This window comes from Mesoplodon bidens, assembly GCF_964165515.1.
Source record: "Mesoplodon bidens genome assembly, chromosome: 1".
Classification (NCBI taxonomy): Eukaryota; Metazoa; Chordata; class Mammalia; order Artiodactyla; family Ziphiidae; genus Mesoplodon; species Mesoplodon bidens.
The window spans coordinates 20,645,807-20,671,371 of record NC_138176.1 but is presented as its reverse complement, the minus strand read 5'-3'; the positions used below and the strand labels follow the sequence as shown (position 1 = coordinate 20,671,371).

Sequence of the window (25,565 nt, the reverse complement as noted above, 5' to 3'; positions counted from 1 at the left end):
TTTGCAAGACTGCTATTTTTGAAATGGAGGAGGCTTTTCCTAAAGAGCAGTTTGGTGATATTGGGCTCTTAGAACTCCCTTGAAAGCAGTTGGAGTTTACTGCTGCGTGTATTGGGTCAGATGAAGGAAGAAACATGTATTTGTTAGCTTGCAATATGCAGGAAATATTGGTGTGTCTAGAAGAATACTGAATAAATTTTGGGTCTTGTTTTCCTTTATTTCAAAAGATCCTTCATGTATCTTTTGTTCCCTGAGATTAGAGATGTTGGTGATCCTGGAAGATGTTTCAAGACTTTCACCCTGTAGTATTTCTAATAACTGAAAGGAACTGTGGCCAAGTTGGGCAAACTTAACCTCCTAACTCTACCCGCTTCTTTGGCTGAAGCAACAGTTTTTATGTTGTTGTTGTTGGAATATACTTGAGAGAGCCACACAACCTCCCCCATGAACAGCCAGGATTTTGATTGAGTGGTAACAAAATGGAACATGTTCCCTCAGCATGGCTTTTCCTTCTTCTCAGATCCACAGAATACAGAGTTTTCAAGGCTGTTCTCCTGGAATCAAAGTGTAATGGCACTTTTGTAGCAGGCCTTGAACAGAAAACTATAATGGTATTGCCTTGAGGCTGGAATCATACAAAATAAATATTATATCTCTGATTCTTTTCTCATTTAATTTTTTTCTGGGCTTATCCAGAGGAGAGTCAAACTAAGATTTAGACAAATATAAATAGAAACAAGCCACAAAGTGTAGTGTTGCAACCCAGTCTTAATCTGAACTCAGTCTTTTACCGATAAAAGTTTACCTTTTAGGAGACTATTTTAATTGTTTTTAATCCTTTGAATACCTTTCCTTTTCAGAAGCGTTTTTAAAAGTAAAGTAGTTCTTAAGGCATGTTCACTTTCTACCTGCCTAAAAATGCTCTCTGTCAGTGCCCTAATACAGCACTGAAAAAATTTCTGCTTTATCAGAGGAGAGCATGCCTAGGATTGGTGCCAGCTGTTATGCGAGGCTGCCTCCACAAGTAACTCTCAAAAACTACTCTTCAGTTGGGCCCTTTGTGGTCAGAAAAAAATGTGATACAGTACATAATGAAAGAGAAAGATCAGAGGAGTTAAGTAACTTTGAAATAAGAACATTAATTCTCTGTCATTGTCAGGACTGTGAATTCTGTGAATCTTATTTTAAAATTCTGTGGATCTTATTTTTTAAAAGGTTCCAAATGCCCTACAAATACCTCAGGACTAATTTTTTAAAAATTACACCTGGCCAACAGTCGCCCTTTGTCACCCTTTTTCCTGCCCCAGATTTTACCTCCCCAAAACAAAAACAAAACCAGAAAACCCCACATTTTGATTTTGGGGAAATTTTGCTAAAATGGGGCTTTAAACATAATCCCTGGCTTGGATTGACTAAATTGGCAGATGTCCAGCGATGCCAAACCATTTGCCGTCTGCCAGTAGTAAGCATGGTCACCAGTTTTAGTCATTTAGCTCTCTATTTCAGGTTACTTATATTCAGTACAAATTGTGAATATTCATCTTCCAGGGATGCATTCATTCTTAGGCCAGAGTGTTTCTGTTTCAGGTAAGAAAGGTGACTTTCCTCCTAAGTGCATACACCTCCTTAAAGTGAACTATTACACTAATCACATCTTCATAGTGGGGCTATTTTTAAAAGTATCATGCTATTTTCATTTTATGCTTCTAAATGAACATCTACATTACAAAGCATTCTTGGAGTGTGCTGTTTGTGCTAAGCAGGATCGCCATTTTATCAGAGGTCAGTAACAATAGTTCTTCCTTTCCCTCTTCCACCCTGGACTGTGATTTGATAAACTGTACTGGGCTGTGGGTAGGAATGGAGCTGTGAGAGGTAGACTTAAACTCTTATAGAATAATAGACTGATGCTTGTGTGCATTTTGTATATAAAACTAGGGCAGTGTCTTACAGAAAGTTGTCACGGTGTCTCAAATCTGACTTGCCAGCACGTAGGAAGTTTGTTTTGGTTTCAAAATGTACTTTACCCCATGGTGGCTGGCAGGGTACAATACTATTGACATCACTGTGTTTCAAATAGAAAATTAACAAGTAGCTACTGTTGTGATTGCAGATTGCCTTCCCAGTCCCTGTGAGAGAATGCTTTTTCTTTTGGACAGCAACACTTCTCAGCCCCTTGGTACCATTAAATCAGTCAGTGGGGGCTGCCAGAATAGGGATGAACACCAACAAAAGACTGAAGAATGGAAAAACTGTTAATAATGCAAAAATCTTTAATCAGTTTCCAAATTGATGTGAAAGATAAATAATTTTAAAAAATTTCTCTCCCACCCACAGCTAAGTTTTGACAGTAGGCCAGGTTCAGAGCCTGATCTCTCCAGAGAGGAGTATCCTTTCCCTCCACCCAAAACCCTGGAGAGTTGCCAAAGGAAAATAAGCTATTTTGTATTTAGAACAAATTGCCACTGTTTTCACCAGTGATGTAGCCCTATTTCCCAGACTTTGAAACTTGGAATACAGAAAGTTCTTGTGTGACCAAAGAAGAAATATGGTGAATGAATGATCAAGTTTTTTGTTTTTTTTTTAACAAAATTCTCGTAAACAGATATGAGAGGGAATGAGACATATGCGTGGAAGTTAAGTTGAGCACAGAGTGGATATCAAGTGAGCAATTTCCGTTAAATCACTTTGGAGATTGGGTTCCTTGTGGGAGTTTCAGTAGAGAACATATGCCTCTGGAACCAGATTTTAATTATTTTTTTCAAATGAGGCTGTCAAAAGTCAAGACTCCCTTAGAGATGAATGCAGGACAATAAAAAAGAAATAATTTATGTGTTCTGTACTGTAGGCTTCAAGGGATCAGCAGTCCTGGGAGCTTGTAAAACTATGCAGACATGAGTTTCTCATCTTATCAAATGAGATAAAAACTGTTCATTTAATTTTTCCCCCCTTGCATTGTGGAGTATTTCTTTTTAGACTTTTCCCTCTCATACCTGGGTTTTCTTAGCTATTTTTTTTTCTATTTTCTCCTTAATAATTGCCTTCCTGTCATCATACTTGTTATTATCACCATTTCTTGAACAACAGCTGGAACAGAGGCCAGACTTATCAGTCAGGTTTTCTACTTGCTAGGAGGCCTGTCAGTAAGGTCAGAAAGTTGATATTGGTGACCAAAAAAATGGATTTAAAAAATTATCTGTGAATTTTATTCGATATTGTTGACCTAGTCCCCCATCACTGTAAATACTTTGATAAGTCACTCTCTTGTAATGGATGCAGTTCCCAACCCTCTGCTTCATGTCGACTCGTTAAAGAGTTGGTTGGAGATTGTCAGTTACTCTACGTGTAGTCATCTTGGATGGCGACCACAGCTGCACACCAAAGTATAGAGTTCTGGCATCCATAAGCAAATTTCTCATGAATGTTGGCCTGCCATCTGATTATACTGTTTGGAGGCCCCTGTATTTTTACCTCAACTTTGGTGAGTTAGAGAGGCCCAGAAATACCCACTAGAAATTGTTACATCCCTTCTCCCCGCTGTGGGCCAGTCATTCTGTTTGGGTATTGGAAGAACTGAAATGACTAAAAAGTATGGATTCATTCTTATCCAGAAGATAATTAAAATATAACGTGATTAGTGTAAAAATCAAGTATTAATTATCTGATGAAGGGATATGGCAAGGAAGGCCTCATGGAAGCAACAGTAGTTTGGCTGTGGGCTGACAAATGAGTTAGATGCCCAGTAGAGGACAATGGAGGAAAGGGTATTCCAGGTAGAGAAATCCGTAAATACAAACCTTTGGTTTGTGGAAGAGGTTTGCAAAAGGGAATGGATAATGGTAGGTGGAGCTGGAAAGGTGGTAGGCCAAATTATAGCATCTTCAAACAGATAAAGATTACTACTGGCATCTTAAAAATTTTTTTTACAGCATCTAATTCAGTGGCATAATAGAGTGTAGCTCTTTGTTTACTGATGGTCATTGTTATTGACTGAGTGGCACTTCATCCTCTTCATATCTCTGAGATATAAAGACTAAAATTTCAGCCTGCATGGAATCTGTGTAGTTTAAGAAAGAATATGTCACTGTCGTCATTAATTTATTGAGTACTCCCCTCTCCCCTGCTCACTTCCCCCGCTCCACTCTTTCTCTCTCTCTAAACCTTTGAAAGACATAATCCCAACAATAATTCCGAATTGATGTTCTGAAGTCCCGAGCTCTGACAGTGATCTGTAGTAATTTGCTCTAATAGTTTAACATAGATTCCTGGAGGTCCTGGGTTGTACTGTGAAATAATGTTAAGATTTATTTGAAGTCTTCTTCATATGAAGAAGAACACTATTTTATATAAACACTATTTATATTATCAGTTCTTGTTTTTATATAAAATAGTGTTTTTTCCAAACCTTTGAGGAAAATTATGACTTCTGGAAGGCATACTATATTTAGCTTTCTGGCTTTAAATACTCTCTGGTGACTTCCCTGGTGGCGCAGTGGTTAAGAATCTGCCTGCCAATGCAGGAGATACAGGTTCGAGCCCTGGTCCGGGAAGATCCCACATGCCACGGAGCAACTAAGCCTGTGCACCACAGCTACTGAGCCTGCGCTCTAGAGCCTGCGACGCACAACTAATGAAGCCCGCGTGCCACAGCCGCTGAAGCCCATGCGCCTAGAGCCTGTGCTCCGCAACAAGAGAAGCTACCACAATGAGAAGCCCGCACACCACAACGAAGAGTAGCCCCCGCTCGCCGCAACTGGAGAAAGCCCGTGCGCAGCGGCGAAGACACAATGCAGCCAAAAATGTTTAAATCAATAAATAAATAAATTTATTTTTAAAAAATAGAATAACTAAAAAAAAAAAAAACCTCTCTGGCTCCCTACCCTAAGAACTACTTTGATTTTACTGGGAGAAAGTGATTTTTTTAAAGTTTTCAAAGAATGAGTAACATGTATCTCAGCCTTACTGATTTTCTTGTATATAGATGAGCCCTTTAAGTGCTGAGGTGGATAAATGTGACGGTAGAATAATTTATATTATCATAATATTATGTACTTTATATAATTTATAACTTCATTGTAACACTTGTTAATATTCCTATCTGTTATTTTACAAGATACCAGTTGAATTAAGAGGAATATTAATGAAAGCAGTTTTTTTCTGAAAAGTGAGAAGAGGGTCCTAGCTATTCTCCTAAGTTTTAATTTTATTGTCCTTAAGCCCTATGACACCACAGTCAATTCTGACGCTAAGGAAATGCCACTTACTAAGTTACTCACTGGGAGTTAATAGTCTATTTTTTATGAAGTAGATAATATATAAGTTGTAAATGAAGCATATAATTATCATGTGCCGTTTTATGGGAATAGCTTGTCTAAAGCTTATTTCACAAACAGAGTAAGCTGAACAGCAGCAGAATATGATCATATTTGTTTTTGTAAATAAAGTTCATGTGTATCATGATTGTGCTTGATATCTGGATCCATCTTTAATGTCATTTTTTTTTATAAGAAAAGGAGGCAGGCAGTTTTTTGTTTGTTTGGTTTTTTTTGGTAACTAGATTTTCAGAAAATTCTCAGCATGTTACATTTAGAGAAATGCTGGAGTATAAAATGTGTAGGAAAAACAGCTAGTTGCTGTCATGTGCAAAAGTGTTGTGTAGGGAGTTGGGAAACCTGGCCACAAGCCACTGCAGCTTTGAAGAAAGTGGCTCAAGGGAGGACTCACAGCCCATTGCATAACATTCAACAGAGAGGAAAATACAGTACTGTCCCTATCGCTTGACTTGTTTTCCATTTTTATTTCGTTACTTGGCAAAGTCTTGGTATCCCGTAGTGGAGGAATGAAAGACAAGTAAGTTCCAGTGAAGGACTGTGCCTCCAAGGGCATCAGCCAATGGATGGTTTGTGAGGCTGGGCAGGCGTTAAATTTCTTATTGTTGTTGGGCAGAGGGATTAGAGTTTCAAGAGACGACTTGAAAAACATCATCGTGTGATAGATGCTTGCAATTTTTTTCTGAAAGGGAATTCTTTCCTCTCTCCTCCCTCAACAGTGTGCTTCTCCTGGTTGATATACCTATGCATTAAAATATCACACCTACTAGCAGGGGCCATTTTATGGCAAAATCATTTCCCCTCATGTTCTGTGATATTTCACTTTGGCAGTAGAGTTTACAAGGTTTGAAATCAAAAGCAGCACTGGTTCTTTCAGGGAAAAATGATCCCAATCTACCAAAATAAAAGCCAAACAGACTCTAATTGTTCCTTCTCCCACAAGGGGCTTGCCCTTTTTGAAGGTGTAGGTAATTCTGATAGGACCTTCTCTCTAACAGGGTTAGTCCTGGGAATTGCCTCTTCCCCTGGGTAAAACACACTTTTAAATCTCATTTTAAAACAGACCTCAAAGTGTCTTTGAAAATAAAAGTACTTTGCCATCTCTCCATTGTCTTGCCCCTCCCTCTCTGCAAGACTCCAGTTTTCTCACAAGGCACCTCCTGCTGCAGTGTCTAATCTTAACTTTGCTTTACAGTCACTCACGCTAAATTAGGAAAGATTTTAGTTGTATAGTTTTTATTGAGATATTGATGTGTTGTGAAAAGTTAAGTAACTGCTAACCAGGGTGCTACATTTTTTTCCATCAAGTCTGATTACGTTAATTTTACAATGTGAGGTCTTTTCCTATTGATTGTTAGTCTAATGTTCCCCAGAATATTCAGAACAGCAGCCTTAACTTTCCCCAACCTTCTTACCCTACTTTGACTAAAGGTACAGAACCATGCCTTTCATGAATCCTTCTTTATGTCAGTTCTTCCACTCCTTGAAGACTTGAAAAACATCATCTCATGATAGTTGCCAATTTTTTCTCAGTACCTAATAATTTTCAAATCAAACCAAGCTTTTTTTCTTCTCTGTCTCTTGTCCTCTTTTTCCCCCATTGTCTTACAGTTCATGATTTGGCAGCTCTGTACAGGAGACTCCTGAGCCACCAGTCACATGAGAATGAAGGCAAGAAAAGAAAGGACCAGATGGCATCAAAAGACGTGCCTTTCTAGGTCATTGGTGGTTAAGCTTGCAATCTGGTTACCAGCAGGGAGACTATGGGGGAAAGGGTGGAGAGCAGCACAGCACCATTGTAAGGGAAGAAGAGTTTTGCCATACAGTTCATTTCATAATTTGCTGGAGAGAAAAAACCTACACATGGAAGAGAATGGATTTTCTGATTGAACTTTCCAGTTTACAGTCACAGAGAGTCCATCGCATTTACTTAAAAGTGGCATATAAGCACATGTGAAAAACTGTGTGCAGTATTTGAATGGCAACTTTGAAAAGTGTGGCTCCGCCTTGGTCAGCTGCTATCGTTCAACTTCCATTAACGCTTTGTTATTCTATTCTCCAAATGCCTGATTCACTTACAAGTGCAAAAACTGGAGGAAATGACGTTTGGCTCCCACACATACACTTGTCCCCACAGAAGAGCAGAGGACATCATTCACCACTCATCCTTCATAATATTATCTGTTTTCAAGGACCCTATTTACAAAACATGGAAAATGGCATCACTGGCCTTGGTGAGACATGTTATCTCAGGGTATGTTTTCTTAGTATAAACTGCATCTTGGAGCACATTTAAAATTACTTGACTGAAGAAATGTTCAGTAGTAGTGGAACCCTCCTACACTGTTGGTGGGCATGTAAATTGGTGCAGGCATTATGGAGAACAGTATAGATGTTCCTTAATAAACTAAAAACAGAGTTACCATATGATCCTGCAATCCCACTCTTGGGCACATATCCAGAGAAAACTCGAATTCAAAAATATACAAACGGGATGTACCTGGTGGTCCAGCGGGTAAGACTTCATGCTTCCAATGCTGAGGGTGCAGATTCGATCCCATAGGCAGTGTGGCCAAAAAATAAATAAATAAACTCCATGCATGTGGTGATGGTTACACAACTCTCTAAATATACCCCAAAATCATCGAATTGTACAAGTAAAGCAAGTGAATTATATAGTATGTAAATTATAACTCAATTAAAATTCAAAAAAATACATGCACCCCAATGTTCATTGCAGCACTATTTACAATAGTCAAGACCTGGAAGCAACCTAAATGTCCATCAACACAGAGAATCCTAAAGATGCCACTAAAACTACTAGAGCTAATCAATGAATTTGGTAAAGTAGCAGGATACAAAATTAATGCACAGAAATCTCTGGCATTCTTATACACTAATGATGAAAAATCTGAAAGTGAAATGAAGAAAACACTCCCATTTACCATTGCAACAAAAAGAATAAAATATCTAGGAATAAACCTACCTAAGGAGACAAAAGACCTGTATGCAGAAAATTATAAGACACTGATGAAAGAAATTAAAGATGACACAAATAGATGGAGAGATATACCATGTTCTTGGATTGGAAGAATCAACTGTGCAAATGACTCTACTACCCAAAGCAATCTACAGATTCAATGCAATCCCTGTCAAACTACCACTGGCATTTTTCACAGAACTAGAACAAAAAATTTCACAATTTGTATGGAAACACAAGAGACCCCGAATAGCCAAAGCAATCTTGGGAACGAAAAATGGAGCTGAAGGAAACAGGCTCCCTGACTTCAGACTATACTACAAAGCTACAGTAATCAAGACAGTATGGTACTGGCACAAAAACAGAAATATAGATCAATGGAACAAGATAGAAAGCCCAGAGATAAACCCACGCACATTTGGTCACCTTATCTTTGATAAAGGAGGCAAGAATATACAGTGGAGAAAAGGCAGCCTCTTCAATAAGTGGTGCTGGGAAAACTAGACAGGTACATGTAAAAGTATAAAATTAGAACACTCCCTAACACCATACACAAAAATAAACTCAAAATGGATTAAAGACCTAAATATAAGACCAGACACTATCAAACTCTTAGAGGAAAACATAGGCAGAACACTCTGACATAAATCACAGCAAGATCCTTTTTGACCCACCTCCTAGAGAAATGGAAATAAAAACAAAAATAAACACATGGGACCTAATGAAACTTCAAAGCTTTTGCACAGCAAAGGAAACCATAAACAAGACCAAAAGACAACCCTCAGAATGGGAGAAAATATTTGCAAATGAAGCAACTGACAAAGGATTAATCTCCAAAATTTATAAGCAGCTCATGCAGCTCAATAACAAAAAAACAAACAACCCAATCCAAAAATAGGCAGAAGACCTAAATAGACATTTCTCCAAAGAAGATATACAGATTGCCAACAAACACATGAAAGAATGCTCAACATCATTAATCATTAAAGAAATGCAAATCAAAACTACAATGAGATATCATCTCACACCGGTCAGAATGGCCATCATCAAAAAATCTAGAAACAATAAATGCTGGAGAGGGTGTGGAGAAAAGGGAACCCTCTTGCACTGTTGGTGGGAATGTAAATTGATACAGCCACTATGGACAACAGTATGGAAGTTCCTTAAAAAACTACAAATAGAACTACCATATGACCCAGCAGTCCCACTACTGGTCATATACCTTGAGAAAACCATAATTCAAAAAGTCATGTACCAAAATGTTCATTGCAGCTCTGTTTACAATAGCCAGGACATGGAAGCAACCTAAGTGTCCATCAACAGATGAATTGATAAAGAAGATGTGGCACATATATACAATGGAATATTACTCAGCCATAAAAAAAACGAAATTGAGTTATTTGTAGTGAGGTGGATAGACCTAGAGTCTGTCATACAGAGTGAAGTAAGTCAGAAGGAGAAAAACAAATACCGTATGCTAATACATATATATGGAATCTAAGAAAAAAATGTCACGAAGAACCTATTCCTGTAAGACGGGAATAAAGACACAGACCTACTAGAGCATGGACTTGAGGATATGGGGAGGGGGAAGGGTAAGCTGTTACAAAGTGAGAGAGTGGCATGGACATATATACACTACCAAACGTAAAATAGATAGCTAGTGGGAAGCAGCCACATAGCACAGGGAGATCAGCTAGGTGGTTTGTGACCACGTAGAGGGGTGGGATAGGGAGGGTGGGAGGGAGGGAGATGCAAGAGGGAAGAGATATGGGAACATATGTATATGTATAACTGATTCACTTTGTTATAAAAGCAGAAACTAACACACCATTGTAAAGCAATTATACTCCAATAAATATGTTAAAAAAAACCAGATGAATGGATAAAGAAGATGTGGTATATATATACACAATGGAATATTACTCAGCCATAAAAAAAGAATGAAATAATGCCATTTGCAACAACATGGATGGACCTAGAGATTATCATATTAAGTGAAGTTAAGTCAGACAGAGAAAGACAGCTATCATATGATATCACTTATATGTGGGATCTAAAAAAAATGATGCAAATGAACTTATTTAGAAAACAGAAGTAGACTCAGAGACGTAGAAAACAAACTTATGCTTACCAAAGGGAATAGCAGGGTAGGGGTGGGGGAGATAAATTAGGAGTTTGGGATTAACATATACACACTACTATATATAAAATAAACAACAAGGACCTATGGTATAGCACAGGGAATTATAGTTAATATCTTGTAATAGCCTATAATGGAAAAGAATCTGAAAAAAAAATGTATTTATAACCAAATCACTTTGTTGTACACCTGAAATTAACACAACATTGTAAATTAACTATACTTCAATTTTTAAAAATGGTTAAAAAAATTGACTTGAGTGAAGATGTTCAATAGTGGCTAATAAAAAAAAATATTTTAGAGGAGCAGTCTGCCTTCCCTGTTCATTTAGGCATTACTTACACCTTGACTCCTTTCACCTGGGTAGCTCCTGATTTGGCAGTGCCGTTGTAGATCACCAGACTGCTGAACTTGGCTGATATTTCCTTATAGAATTCCAATTCAGTTGTTTTCTCTTGAATGAAAAAAACTATTTTTAATTTTTGGTTTAAACTTGGTCCCAATATGTGAACTTTGAATCCTTTACTCTTTTAATTACCTTGAAAATCCTTGCTTTTTTCATAAACAAATTCAGCATCCCTCAAGTTCAAAGTCAAGTTTCAACCTCTTTTATAAGGCTGCCTTCTCCAATTACAATCTCTCCTTTTATTCAGATTCTGTTGCCCTTGATACCTGTATGACTCATTTCATTGTGAACCAAACGAAACAAAATATTTCATTTTGTAGTCTAGATTATAAACTCTTAAAATATACGTTTGTTTTTTTACTTCTCCCACTCAAACAAGTGTCTGGAACATCATTGCTGAGTACACAAGAGTCATGTAATATACAACTGAATGATTTTTTAAAAAAAGGAAACAGACATTTTAATATTGTTAGTTGATTTCTTCCCTTTTTTTTTTGGCTGCTTTTTTTTGGGAGGGGGGTGGTCTTCATTGCTGTGCACGGGCTCTCTCTAGTTGAGGCAAGCGGGGACTACTCTTTTTTGCAGTGCATGGGCTTCTCATTGCAGTGGCTTCTCGTTGCGGTGGCTTCTCATTGTGGAGCACAGACTCTAGGCGTGCAGGCTTCAGCAGTTGCAGCACACAGACCTCAGCAGTTGCAGCACGCAGGCTCAGCAGTTGCAGTGCACGGGCTTCAGTAGTTGTGGCACGTGGGCTCAGCAGTCATGGCTTGCAGGCTCTAGAGCGCAGGCTCAGCAGTTGTGGCACTAGGGCCTAGTTGCTCCACGGCACGTGGGACCTTCCTGGACCAGGGATCAAACCCGTGTCCCCTGCATTGGCAGGTGGACTCTTAACCACTGCGCCATCAGGGAAGTCTCTTGTTAATTGACTTCTGCCTAGATTGTATTTTTTTTTCACATTAAAGCATAGTTTTATTTTTTTCATCTTTTTTTATTGAAGTATAGTTGATTTACAATGTTGTGCCAGTCTCTGCTGTACAGCAAAGTGACTCAGTTATCCATATATATATGTATGTGTGTGCATACACACACACACACACACACACTCCTTTTTTGATATTCTTTTCCATTATGGTTTATCCCAGGAAATTGGATATAGTTCCCTGTGCTATACAGTAGGACCTTGTTTATCCATTCTAAATGTAATAGTTTGCATCTACCAACCCCAAACTGTCAGTCCATCCCTCTTCCTTCCCACCTCCCCCTTGGCAATCACAAGTCTGACCTCTGTGTCTGTGAGTCTGTTTCTGTTTTGTAGATATGTTCATTTGTGCCATATTTTAGATTCCACACATAAGTGATATCATATGATATTTGTCTTTCTCTGTCTGACTTACTTCACTTAGTATGATAATCTCTAGTTGCATCCATGTTGCTGCAAATTCTGCTTAGATGTTAATATGACTTTAACTTAGATCTCACAAAACATAAAACTGACCCACCCATTTTTTTCTTGATATGAAACTATAGTAAGGAGTCACTTTGAAGTTTCTTAAGCTAAAAGTAAAAGTTCCTATATATGCACTGAATTTCTGGGGTTAAATAATTTAAACAAAATTGACAAGTTATTTCTGTGGCAAAATACTTGTTAACTTTACTAGTTAGTTGCTTTGTTAACTTTTTTAGATGACTGAATTCAGAGCTCCCTTGGGAGCCTCTAATTATTGCAAGAGAACCACCAGTCTCTCTCCACCCTCCAGTCATCTCACATGAGTTCAGTTGTTAGGCATATGCTATAATAATCCTATTGAAGGGTTCAAAGGCACTTTTTATTTATTTTTATTTTTATTTTTTTGAATTTTATTTATTTTTTTATACAGCAAGTTCTTATTAGTTATCCATTTTATACCTATTAGTGTATATATGTCAGTCCCAATCTCTCAGTTCATCACACCACCATCACCCCCGCCACTTACCGCCCTTGGTGTCCATACATTTGTTCTTTACATCTGTGTCTCAATTTCTGCCCTGAAAACCGGTTCATCTGTGCCATTTTTCTAGGTTCCACATATATGCGTTAATATACGATATTTGTTTTTCTCTTTCTGACTTACTTCACTAGGTATGACAGTCCCTAGATTCATCCACGTCTCTACAAATGACCCTATTTCGTTCCTTCTTATGGCTGAGTAATATTCCATTGTATATATGTACCACATGTTCTTTATCCATTTGTCTGTCGATGGGCATTTAGGTTGCTTCCATGACCTGCCTATTGTAAATACTGTTGCAGTGAACATTGGGGTGAATGTGTCTTTTTGAATTATGGTTTTCTCTGGGTATATGCCCAGTAGTGGGATTGCTGGGTCATATTGTAATTCTATTTTTAGTTTTTTAAGGAACCTCCATACTGTTCTCCATAGTGGCTGTATCAATTTCCATTCTCACCAACAGTGCAAGAGGGTTTCCTTTTCTCCACACCCTCTCCAGCATTTGTTGTTTGTAGATGTTCTGATGATGCCCATTCTAACTAGTGTGAGGTGATACCTCATTGTGGTTTCGATTTGTATTTCTCTAATAATTAGTGATGTTGAGCAGGTTTTCATGTGCTTCTTGGCCATCTGTATGTCTTCTTTGGGGAAATGTCTATTTAGGTCTTCTGCCCATTTTTGGATTGGGTTGTTTGTTTTTTTAATATTGAGCTGCATGAGCTGTTTATATATTTTGGAGATTAATCCTTTGTCCGTTGATTCATTTGCAAATATTTTCTCCCATTCTGAGGGTTGCCTTTTCGTCTTGCTTGTAGTTTCCTTTGCTTTGCAAAAGCTTTTAAGTTTCATTAGATGCCGTTTGTTTATTTTTGTTTTTATTTCCATTACTCTAGGAGGTGGATCAGAAAAGATCTTGCTGTGATTTATGTCAAAGAGTGTTCTTCCTGTGCTTTCCTCTAAGAGTTTTATAGTGTCCAGTCTTACACTTAGGTCTCTAATCCATTTTGAGTTTATTTTTGTGTATGGTGTTAGGGAGTGTTCTAATTTCATTCTTTGATGTAGCTGTCCAGTTTTCCCAGCACCACTTATTGAAGAGACTGTTTTTTCTCCACTGTATATCCTTGCCTCCTTTGTCATAGATTAGTTGACCATAGGTGCATGGGTTTATCTCTGGGCTTTCTAGCCTGTTCCATTGATCTATATCTCTGTTTTTGTGCCAGTACCATGTTGTCTTGATTACTGTAGCTTTGTAGTATAGTCTGAAGTCAGGAAGTCTGATTCCTCCAGCTCCGTTTTTTTCCCTCAAGACTGCTTTGGTTGTTCGGGGTCTTTTGTGTCTCCATAAAAATTTTAAGATTTTTTTTTGTTCTAGTTCTGTAAAAAAATGCCATTGGTAATTTGATAGGGATTGCATTGAATCTGTGGATTGCTTTGGGTAGTGTAGTCATTTTCACAATATTGATTCTTCCAATCTAAGAACATGGTATATCTCTCCATCTATTTGTATCATCTTTAATTTCTTTCATCAGTGTCTTAGCGTTTTCTGCATACAGGTCTTTTGTCTCCATAGGTAGATTTATTCCTAGGTATTTTATTCTTTTTGTTGCAGTGGTAAATGAGAGTGTTTCTTTAATTTCTCTTTCAGATTTTTCATCATTAGTGTATAGGAATGCAAGAGATTTCTGTGCATTAATTTTGTATCCTACAACTTTACAAAAGTCAGTGATTAGCTCTAGTAGTTCTCTGGTGGCATCTTTAGGATTCTCTGTATAGTATCATGTCATCTGCAAACAGTGACAGTTTTACTTCTTTTCCGATTTGTATTCCTTTTATTTCTTCTTCTTTTTTTTTTTTTTTTTTGCGGTACGCGGGCCTCTGACTGTTGTGGCCTCTCCCGTTGCGGAGCGCAGGCTCCGGACGCGCAGGCTCGGCGGCCATGGCCCACGGGCCCAGCCGCTCCACGGCATGTGGGATCCTTGTAGACTGGGGCACGAACCCATGTCCCCTGCATCGGCAGGCGGACTCTCAACCACTGCGCCACCAGGGAAGCCCTCCTTTTATTTCTTTTACTTCTCTGATTGCCGTGGCTAGGACTTCCAAAACTATGTTGAATAATAGTGGTGAGAGTGGACATCCTTGTCTTGTTACTGATCTTAGAGGAAATGCTTTCAGTTTTTCACCATTGAGAAGATGTTTGCTGTGGGTTTGTCGTATGTGGCCTTTATTATGTTGAGGTAGGCTCCTTCTATGCCCCCTTTCTGGAGAGTTTTTATCATAAATCGTGTTGAATTTTGACAAAAGCTTTTTCTGCATCTATTGAGATGATCGTAGGGTTTTTCTTCTTCAATTTGTTAATATGGTGTATCACATTGATTGATTTGCATATATTGAAGAATCCTTGCATCCCTGGGATAAATCCCACTTGATCATGGTGTATGATCCTTTTAATGTGTTGTTGGATTCTGTTTGCTAGTATTTTGTTGACGATTTTTGCATCTATATTCAGCAGTAATATTGGTCTGAAATTTTCTTTTTTTGTAGTATCTTTGTCTGGGTTTGGTATCAGGGAGATGGTGGCCTCATAGAATGAGTTTGGGAGTGTTCCTTCCTCTGCAATTTTTTGGAAGAGTTTGGGAAGGATGGGTGTTAGCTCTTCTCTAAATGTTTGATAGAATTCACCTGTGAAGCCATCTGCTCCTGGACTTTTGTGTGTTGGAAGATTTTTAATCACAGTTTTAATTTCATTACTTGTGATTGGTCTGTTCATATTTTCTATTTCTTCCCAGTTCAGTCTTGGAAGCTTATACCTTTCTAAGAATTTGTTCATTTCTTCCAGGTTGTCCATTTTATTGGCATAGAGTTGCTTGTAGTAGTCTCTTAGGATGCTTTGTATTTCTGTGGTGTCTGTGGCAACTTCTCCTTTTTCATTTCTAATTTTATTGATTTGAGTCCTCTCCCTCCTTTTCTTGATGAGTCTGGCTAATGGTTTATCAATTTTGTTTATCTTCTCAAAGAACCAGCTTTTAGTTGTATTGATCTTTGCTGTTATTTCCTTTGTTTCTATTTCATTTATTTCTGTTCTGATCTTTATGATTTCTTTCCTTCTACTAACTGTGGGTTTTGTTTGTTCTTCTTTCTCTAGTTCCTTTAAGTGTGAGGTTAGATTGTTTATTTGAGATCTTTCTTGTTTCTTGACATTGGCTTGTATTGGTGTAAACGTCCCTCTTAGAACTGCTTTTACTGCATCCCATTGGTTTTGGATCATTGTGTTTTCGTTGTTAATTTGTTTCTAGGTGTTTTTTGATTTCCTCTTTGATTTCTTCAGTGATCTCTTTGTTGTTTAGTAACGTATTGTTTAGCCTCCATGTATTTTTTTTGTTTTTTTTCCATTTTTTCCATGTAATTGATTTCTAATCTCATAGCATTATGGTCAGAAAAGATTCCTGATATGATTTCAGTTTTCTTAAATTTACTGAGGCTTGATTTGTGACCCACGATGTGATCTATCCTGGAGAATGTTTCATGTGCACTTGAGAAGAAAGTGTTATCTGCTGTTTTTGGATGGAATGTCCTATAAATATCAATTAAATCTATGTGGTCTGTTGTGCCATTTAAAGCTTGTGTTTCCTTAGTAATTTTCTGTTTGGATGATCTGTCCGTTGGTGTAAGTGAGGTGTTAAAGTCCCCCGCTATTATTGTGTTTCTGTCGATCTCCTCTTTTATAGCTGTTAGCAGTTGCCTTATGTATTGAGGTGCTCCTATGTTGGGAGCATATATTTATAGTTGTTATATCTTCCTCTTGGATTGATCCCTTGATCATTATGTAGTGTCCTTCTTTGTCTCTTGTAACGTTCTTTATTTTAAAATCTATTTTATCTGATATGAGTACTGCTACACCAGCTTTCTTTTGATTTCCATCTGCGTGGAATATCTTTTTCCATCCCCTCACTTTCAGTCTGTATGTGTCCCTAGGTCTGAAGTGGGTCTCTTGTAGACAGCATATATACAGGTCTTGTTTTTGTATCCATTCATCGAGCCTGTGTCTTTTGGTTGGAGCATTTAATCCATTCAACGTTTAAGGTAATTATCAATATGTATGTTCCTGTTACCATTTTCGTAATTGTTTTGGGTTTGTTTTTGTAGGTCCTTTTCTTCTCTTGTGTGTCCCACTTAGAGAAGTTCCTTTAGCATTTGTTATAAAGCTGGTTTGGTGGTGCTGAATTCTCTTAGCTTTTGCTTGTCTGTAAAGCTTTTGATTTCTCCATCAAATCTGAATGAGATCCTTGCAGGGTAGAGTAATCTTGGTTGTAAGTTCTTTCCTTTCATCACTTTAAATATGTCATGCCACTCCCTTCTGGCTCGTAGAGTTTCTGCTGAGAAATCAGCTGTTAACCTTATGGGAATTCCCTTTTATGTTATTTGTCATTTTTCCCTTGCTGCTTTCAATAATTTTTCTTTGTCTTTAATTTTTGCCAGTTTGATTACTGTGTGTCTCGGCATGTTTCTCCTTGGGTTTATCCTGTATGGGACTCTCTGCACTTCCTGGACTTGGGTGGCTATTTCCCATGTTAGGGATGTTTTTGACTATAATCTCTTCAAATATTTTCTCTGGTCCTTTCTCTCTCTCTCTTCTCCTTCTGGGACCACTATAATGCGAATATTGTTATCTTCATGTTGTCCCAGAGGTCTCTTAGGCTGTCTTCATTTCTTTTCATTCTTTTTTCTTTATTCTGTTCCTCAGCAGTGAATTCCACCATTCTGTCTTCCAGGTCATTTATGCATTCTTCTGCCTCAGTTATTCTGCTATTGATTCCTTCTAGTGTGTTTTTCATTTCAGTTATTGTATTGTTCATCTCAGTTTGTTTGTTCTTTAATTCTTCTAGATCTTTGTTAAACATTTCTTGCATCTTCTCGATCTTTGCTTCCATTCTTTTTCTGAGGTCCTGGATCATCTTCACTATCATTATTCTGAATTCTTTTTCTGGAAGATTCCTATCTCCACTTCATTTAGTTGTTTTTCAGGGGTTTTATCTTGTTCATTCATCTGGTACATAATCCTCTGCCTTTTCATCTTGTCTGTCTTTCTGTGAATGTGGTTTTTGTTCCACAGGCTGCAGGATTTTAGTTTTTCTTGCTTCTGCTGTCTGCCGTCTGGTGGATGAGGCTATCTAAGAGGCTTGAGCAAGTTTCCTGATGGGAGGGACTGGTGGTGGGTAGAGCTGGCTGTTGCTTTGGTGGGTAGAGCTCAGTAAAACTTTAATCCACTTTTCTGCTGATGGGTTGGGCTGGGTTCCCTTCCTGTTGGTTCTTTGGCCTGAGGCGAGCCAACACTGGAGCCTACCTGGGCTCTTTGGTGGGGCCAATGGCAGACTCTGGGAGGGCTCATGCCAAGGAGTACTTCCCAGAACTTCTGCTGCCAGTGTTCTTGTCCTCATGGTGAGACACAGCCACCCTGTGCCTCTACAGGAGACCCTCCAGCACTAGCAGGTAGGTCTGGTTCAGTCTCCTACGGGGTCACTGCTCCTTCCCCTTGGTCCTGATGCGCACACTACTTTGTGTGTGTCCTCCAAGAGTGGAGTCTCTGTTTCCCCCAGTCCTGTCAAAGTCCTGCAGTTGAATCCCACTAGCCTTCAAAGTCTGATTCTCTAGGAATTCCTCCTCCCATTGCCGGACCCCCAGGCTGGGAAGCCTGACGTGGGGCTCAGAGCCTTCACTCCAGTGGGTGGACTTCTGTGGTGTAAGTGTTCTCCAGTTTGTGAGTCACCCACCCAGCAGTTATGGGATTTGATTTTATTGTGGTTGCGCCCCTCCTGCCATCTCACTGTGGCTTCTCCTTTGTCTTTGGATGTGGGGTATCTTTTTTGGTGAGTTCCAGTGTCTTCCTGTCGATGATTGTTCAGCAGTTAGTTGTGATTCCAGTGCTCTCGCAAGAGGGAGTGAGAGCACGTCCTTCTACTCGCCATCTTAAGCCAATCTCAAAGGCACTTTTTAATGTGGAGTTTATTTTGTTTAGTTTTAGCCTGTTCCGCAAGAGCACTCTGTGACCATGTGAGAGTCCTCACCTAAGAGATTTTCCAGTTAAAAATGAAAATTCTACTAAAGGTTCTATGATTTGGGGTAGCATAGCAGGGGAGGAGAGTGACTTTAAAATTGTTAAATCTCATTAAGGGGAATCCATTGATAATCCTTTAATTTGGGGCAAGTTTCAAAAAAATTTTTCCTTATCCACATTAGGTATGTTGGGTTTCAGCCTGGAGCCCGTTACTAGATTTTAGTTGTTGAACTCAATAAAGAGATTCGGAGTGGAAATGCTAGCAGACCTCTGGCTGGCTGGGCTAGTGGGTACTGGAAGAACCTTGACAATTCATCTGCCAGATCTCTGACCTCACTACCCTTAATCATCCTTACTTGTCAGTGACATAATTGGCTGCCTTCTCCTATCCCTCTTTGAAATTGCTAGCATTTGAGAATGCCTCTTGACCTTATTTCTTATGTATTAAGGCAAAGAAAGCATAGTTCGGTGGCTGAGCTAGTAGACGGTTTGGGCCCTCTTTGAGGAAAACATGGAGGATGTGTTCTGTTCGTGGGGCAGTTGAAACAGTTGCTAAATGTTCAATTATGGCTATTTACGGAATAGAGCTAATCTATGAACACGTGTGGATTTTCTTCTCAGATATATTATTATTATTATTATTTTTTTTTTTTTTTTTTTTTGCGGTATGTGGGCCTCTCACTGTTGTGGCCTTTCCCGTTGCGGAGCATAGGCTCCGGACGCGCAGGCCCAACGGCCATGGCTCACGGGCCCAGCCGCTCCGCGGCATGTGGGATCTTCCCAGACCGGGACACGAACCCGTGTCCCCTGCATCGGCAGGCGGACTCTCAACCACTGCGCCACCAGGGAAGCCCTCAGATATATTATTAACTGATGAATTATGTTATACTTTATGAAGCACAGGACCAGATATAGGAACTAGTATTGTTTCAGGGTGTCTCATCATGGTAATCATAGTTCCTGTAGGGTATAGGGAATATAAATTCATGAGGCTCTCTACTAGCATTTACAGGAGAAATTTTCCCTAACTTGCCCACAGGATGGGTGTATTAAAGAATACAGTGACTTTTAGTGAAGAATTCTGTCATGGCTTTTTTCCATGTGTAGAAAATTGGAGGTGGGTAAGGGGTAGTAAGAGAGAGGGAAGAGGGAGACAGAAATAAAAATGAAAAGCTAATGATAGCTGGTACACTTAGATATTAGGAAGCAGGGGACTGTTTTATGGGTTGTTGTTTCAGTGGCTAGAATTGATCTCAGGGCCATATATTTTGCCTAACCCTATCCTCACTGGCCACAGAATTTTGCTGTTTCTATTGTGTTGGATCATATGACGTTGCCATTTTTATAAGTGAGAAATGGTTGAATATCAGAAATGTTGTATAGTTCAACCTAATACATAATAACATAAACACTAGGATGGCTACAGTTGTGGAGAGGGGTGTGTGTTGTGTGTGTGTGAATGAAAGGTGGAAGGGAAGAAATGGAAATTTGTGAGCATTTTGGGGTGCTCTGAAGCCAAAAACCTCTACTGTAGCCTGTGGTTTTACACATTCAAAATCAAATACCTGGAGGGGTGGGATGGGGAGGGTGGGAGGGAGGGAGATGCATGAGGGAAGGGATGTGGGAACAGATGTATATGTATGACTGATTCACTTTGTTATAAAGCAGAAACTAATTAAAAAAAAAAAAAGAAATCTAGAAACAATAAATGCTGGAGAGGGTGTGGAGAAAAGGGAACACTCTTGCACTGCTGGTGGGAATGTGAATTGGTACAGCCACTATGGAGAACGGTATGGAGGTTCCTTAAAAAACTACAAATAGAACTACCATATGACCCAGCAATCCCACTACTGGGCATATACCCTGAGAAAACCATAATTCAAAAAGAGACATGTACCAAAATGTTCATTGCAGCTCTATTCACAATAGCCCGGAGCTGGAAACAACCTAAGTGTCCATCATCGGATGAATGGATAAAGAAGATGTGGCACATATATACAATGGAATATTACTCAGCCATAAAAAGAAACGAAACTGAGCTATTTGTAATGAGGTGGATAGACCTAGAGTCTGTCATACAGAGTGAAGTTAGTCAGAAAGAGAAAGACAAATACCGTATGCTAACACATATATACGGAATTTAAAAAAAAAATGTCATGAAGAACCTAGGGGCAAAACGGGAATGAAGACGCAGACCTACTTGAGAATGGACTTGAGGATATGGGGAGGGGGAAGGGTGGGCTGTGACAAGGCGAAAGAGAGGCATGGACGTGTATACACTACCAAACGTAAGGTAGATAGATAGTGGGAAGCAGCCGCAGAGCACAGGGAGATCAGCTCGGTGCTTTGTGACCGCCTGGAGGGGTGGGATGGGGAGGGTGGGAGGGAGGGAGATGCATGAGGGAAGGGATGTGGGAACAGATGTATATGTATGACTGATTCACTTTGTTATAAAGCAGAAACTAATTAAAAAAATAAATAAATAAACTTAAAAAAAAAAAAAAAAAAATCAAATACAGTTGCCCAAATATGTTTTCCTACTTCCACATTAATACAGTTGAGACAGTTTATGGAGCAGGTTAAAATTAAATCACCTCTGACAGAGATAACCATTGGGGATAATAATCTGAAGTGACCAATGTCTTCAGAGTACAACAGAAATGTCAGAAACTGAAAACCAGTAGGCACACCTGCACTTGCATGCAGATACTTTGTTGAAACTGAAGAATTAGGGGCGTAACATGGTTATAGACTGAATAATGTGCAAATTCTTATTTGTCTTAAAATAGGCTTTAGGATGTTTTTAGTGGAATATTCAGGCTGTACTGATTGGACTTTTTTGTCTTTCTTAGACGAGCTCATCTTCGCCTGTGTTTAGAACGCTTAAAAGTTCTGATTCCACTAGGACCAGATTGCACCAGGCACACAACACTTGGTTTGCTCAACAAAGCCAAAGCACACATCAAGGTAGGAGTTTTTTGTCATATTTTCACATGATTCTCAGTCCTGCTCTCTTTTTAGTAATGATTCCTATTCATATATATCAGCTAGCACAGTGCCCTCCTTTAATAACTGACCTCAAGAGAAATTTTCTGAAAACTTATCAGCTAATCTGATGGGAGCAACATAACCTGATTACATTAAATTGTTTTGACAGCGTGGTCATTTGAAGAGCTGAGAATACTAGGAAAATAACAATTACTCTGCTGATACCCTGAAGGAAGGCAGTTGTGCCCTCTGGTGGAGATGACTTCATTTGGCTGTGTCTCTCAGTAATTTTCCATCAAACTATACTGCAGAGCAAGTTTCTCTTTTGTGGTGGTAACTTGACAGACTGAGAATTCTATACTGTTCTAGTAATGTAGCATTCATTACACACACACACACACACAAAGTGAAGAAATAACTATTTTTCATGTTTAAAAAATATATACTTATGTATGTTTTTATGTATACACACATGTATAGTCATTCATGTTTTCTCTGTCAAAGAAGAAATCTTTAGACATGTTAGGTAGGAATCAGTTTTACTGTTTGTACTGTACCTCACACAAACTTAAATATCACTTTATCATTTTAGAAACTTGAAGAAGCTGAAAGGAAGAGCCAGCACCAGCTAGAGAATTTGGAACGAGAACAGAGATTTTTAAAGCGGCGACTGGAACAGCTGCAGAGTCCTCAAGAGATGGAACGGATACGAATGGACAGCATTGGATCAACTATTTCTTCAGATCGTTCTGATTCAGAGCGAGGTAGGCAGTGAGCTTCTTCGCTAATGAAACACTAGCATCCCTGTATCTGAATTTAGAGAGGGGAGGTTGGGTGGCGTTGTATTTGCTTCCTTTTTTGCCAACACTGAATGTAGCATTCTAGATTTTATGTAGTCACAACACTGTCTAGCAATGCCTGTATGAATTATAGAATTTTTTTTCTTGATTATATGTATATTGAAAATTTTCCACTTTGAAACAATTTTAGACTTAAAAGTTGTAAGTTTGCTGAAGAAAATTGTTGAGTTCTCATATACCCTTCACCCAGGTTCCCTTAATGTTAATATCTTATGTAACCATAATACAGTTATTGAAACCAGGAAATTAACATTCATGCAATACTGTTAATTATAAACCTTATTCAAATTTCACCACTTTCCCCAATAATGTCCTTTGTCTGATCCAGGATCCAGTGCAGTATCCTACATTGCATTAGATATTTCTTCAGTCTTCCTTTCATGACCATGACACATTTGAAGAATATTGGTCAGTTATTTTATGCAGTGTTCCTCAATTTGGGTTCGTCGGATGTTTTTTCATTAGATTGAGGTATTATACATTTGGGGGAAGAAATATCACAGAAGTGATGTTGTGCCCTTCTCAATTCATTGTATCAGGAAGATACATTATGTTGATATGTTTTATTACTGGTGATGTTAATTTTTATATCTATATTTTAAAGTACCATGCCCTTCATTTCTCTTTACATCTGCCCCAGAACATTTGTCTTTGGCAGAATTAAAGAACAAAAAATAACCAGAAAAGAAATTGTTTGAATCTTACTGATCTGCTCATCTGTAGCTCCCACTACATCAGGCCTCCCACCACAATAAAAGGTCCCAGAGGTGAACTTTAACTAGAGCTCACAAGATTTTGAGGATTCAAAACAAAAAAAGAAACTTTTGTAAAATTTCTTTTGACTTTGTATTATGGAAATTTTTAAACATACACAAAAGTAAATCGAGTCATGAACTCTCATGTACCTGTCATCCAGCTTGAACAGCTGTCAACATTTTGTCATTCTTCTTTCACCTGTTCTCTACTACCCTTACTTCCTCACCATTTTTTCTGGAGTTTTTTAAAATCAAATTTCAGGGAACATTATCATTTTGTTCCTAAATACTTCAATATGTATCTTTAATCAATAGGACTTTAAATATATATATAATACTATTATAATATCCCACAAATTAATAAAATCAGATAATCCTATTTAGTGTCATCTAATGCCCAGTCTCTGATAGCCTTTCTCAAAAATGGCATTGGTTTTTTTTTTTTTCTTTTTTTTTCGGTACGCGGGCCTCTCACTGTTGTGGCCTCTCCCGTTGCGGAGCACAGGCTCCGGACATGCAGGCTCAGCGGCCATGGCTCACGGGCCCAGCCGCTCCACGGCATGTGGGATCTTCCCGGACCGGGGCACGAACCCATGTCCCCTGCATCGGCAGGGGTACTCTCAACCACTGCGCCACCAGGGAAGCCCTGGTATGTTTGAATTAGAACCCAAACAAAGTCTACATTACATTTGTTTGTACCTTTTAAGGTACAGTTGGCCCTTGAACAACACAAGTTTGAACTACACAGGTGCACTTATGTGTGGATATATTTCAATAAATATGTGCTATAGCACTTACATGATACATGATTGGTTGAATCTGCAGATAGGGAGGGCTGACTGTAACGCTAGACTCAGATTTTTGACTGTGTGGAGAGTTGGCATCCCTAACCCCCTGAGTTGTTCAAGGGTCAACTGTACTTCTAATCTATAATAGTTTTCCCTTTCCCACTTTTTTTTTTCAATGCCGATTATTTCTTGTAGAACCTGGGAAACTGTGCCATTTTTCTTATAGAGTTTCCCACATTCTAGATTTGGCTGAATGAATCCTCATGGTGTCATTTAACATGTTCTGTCCCTCATTATTTCTTGTAAACTGGTTGGTAAATCTAGGGGCATGATTAAACTCATGTTCTTTTTTGAGGCAAGAATACTTCATGGGTGGTGCTGTGTACTTCCTGTTGCATCAGTGTTATTTTTTATTGTCCCATGATAGTGATAACATTGGTCAGTGGGTTCAGGTGATGTCATCTTTTATGCAGATGTATCAACCTTTCACTTAATAGTTTTAACAGTCATTGATGATTGTTGCTCAATCACTATTTCATTAGGTGTTACAAAATAGTGATTTTCTAATTCTATCATTCTTGTTGTGTTTATTAACTTTTTCTTCTTTAAAGAAGAACATTTCCTCATCAACTTTTTTGGTTACCTTCAAATAACCAAAAAGTGGGTACCTCCTTGTACCCACCCCACCTCCAAATTGCAGAGAGAGGGTATGTTTTCATTATTATAGTTCTCATTTTTTTAGTATTCCCAAAGTTCAAGTACCTTACCAAGTACCATTCTTGTTCTTCTCTGGCAGCTCTCTTTCCCAGAGTTACAGGGACTTTTTTAGTAACATCTCTAGTCCATTTGGCTAGAACAGTCTGTCATTTTATTTTGTTTTAATTGAGTTCAGCATGCTCTGTTGGATAGGGTGTCTTGATTTTGTTTCCCAAATGTAGGTTGGATGAGTGTTCTGTAATACTGGGAAACACTAAATAGCCTGTGAAGCATTATGGATATGAAACAAATAGTAATGAATTCATAGGATTATTTGTACAGCTTGTTTGGACAACTGCCTGCATTTAAAAAACAGATTGCTAAAACTTTTTTTTTTTTTTTTTTTTTTTTTTTTTTTTTGCTGTACGCGGGCCTCTCACTGCTGTGGCCTCTCCCGTTGCGGAGCACAGGCTCCGGACACACAGGCTCCGCGGCCATGGCTCGCGGGCCCAGCCGCTGCGCGGCATGTGGGATCTTCCGGGATAGGGGCACGAACCCGTGTCCCCTGCATCGGCAGGC

At 38.8% G+C, this 25,565-nt stretch overlaps 1 protein-coding gene across 2 annotated transcripts in view; it reads left to right on the top strand.

The window, feature by feature from the left end:
- Nucleotides 1-25,565, top strand: part of MXI1 (MAX interactor 1, dimerization protein) — a 105,331-nt gene that overhangs the window by 76,098 nt on the left and 3,668 nt on the right. For both annotated transcript variants that reach the window (XM_081243885.1, XM_081243886.1), the window contains exons 4-5: nt 21,752-21,866; nt 22,480-22,651. In XM_081243885.1, the coding sequence (XP_081100011.1) occupies nt 21,752-21,866; nt 22,480-22,651 (287 nt within the window). The remainder of the gene's footprint in view (nt 1-21,751; nt 21,867-22,479; nt 22,652-25,565) is intronic.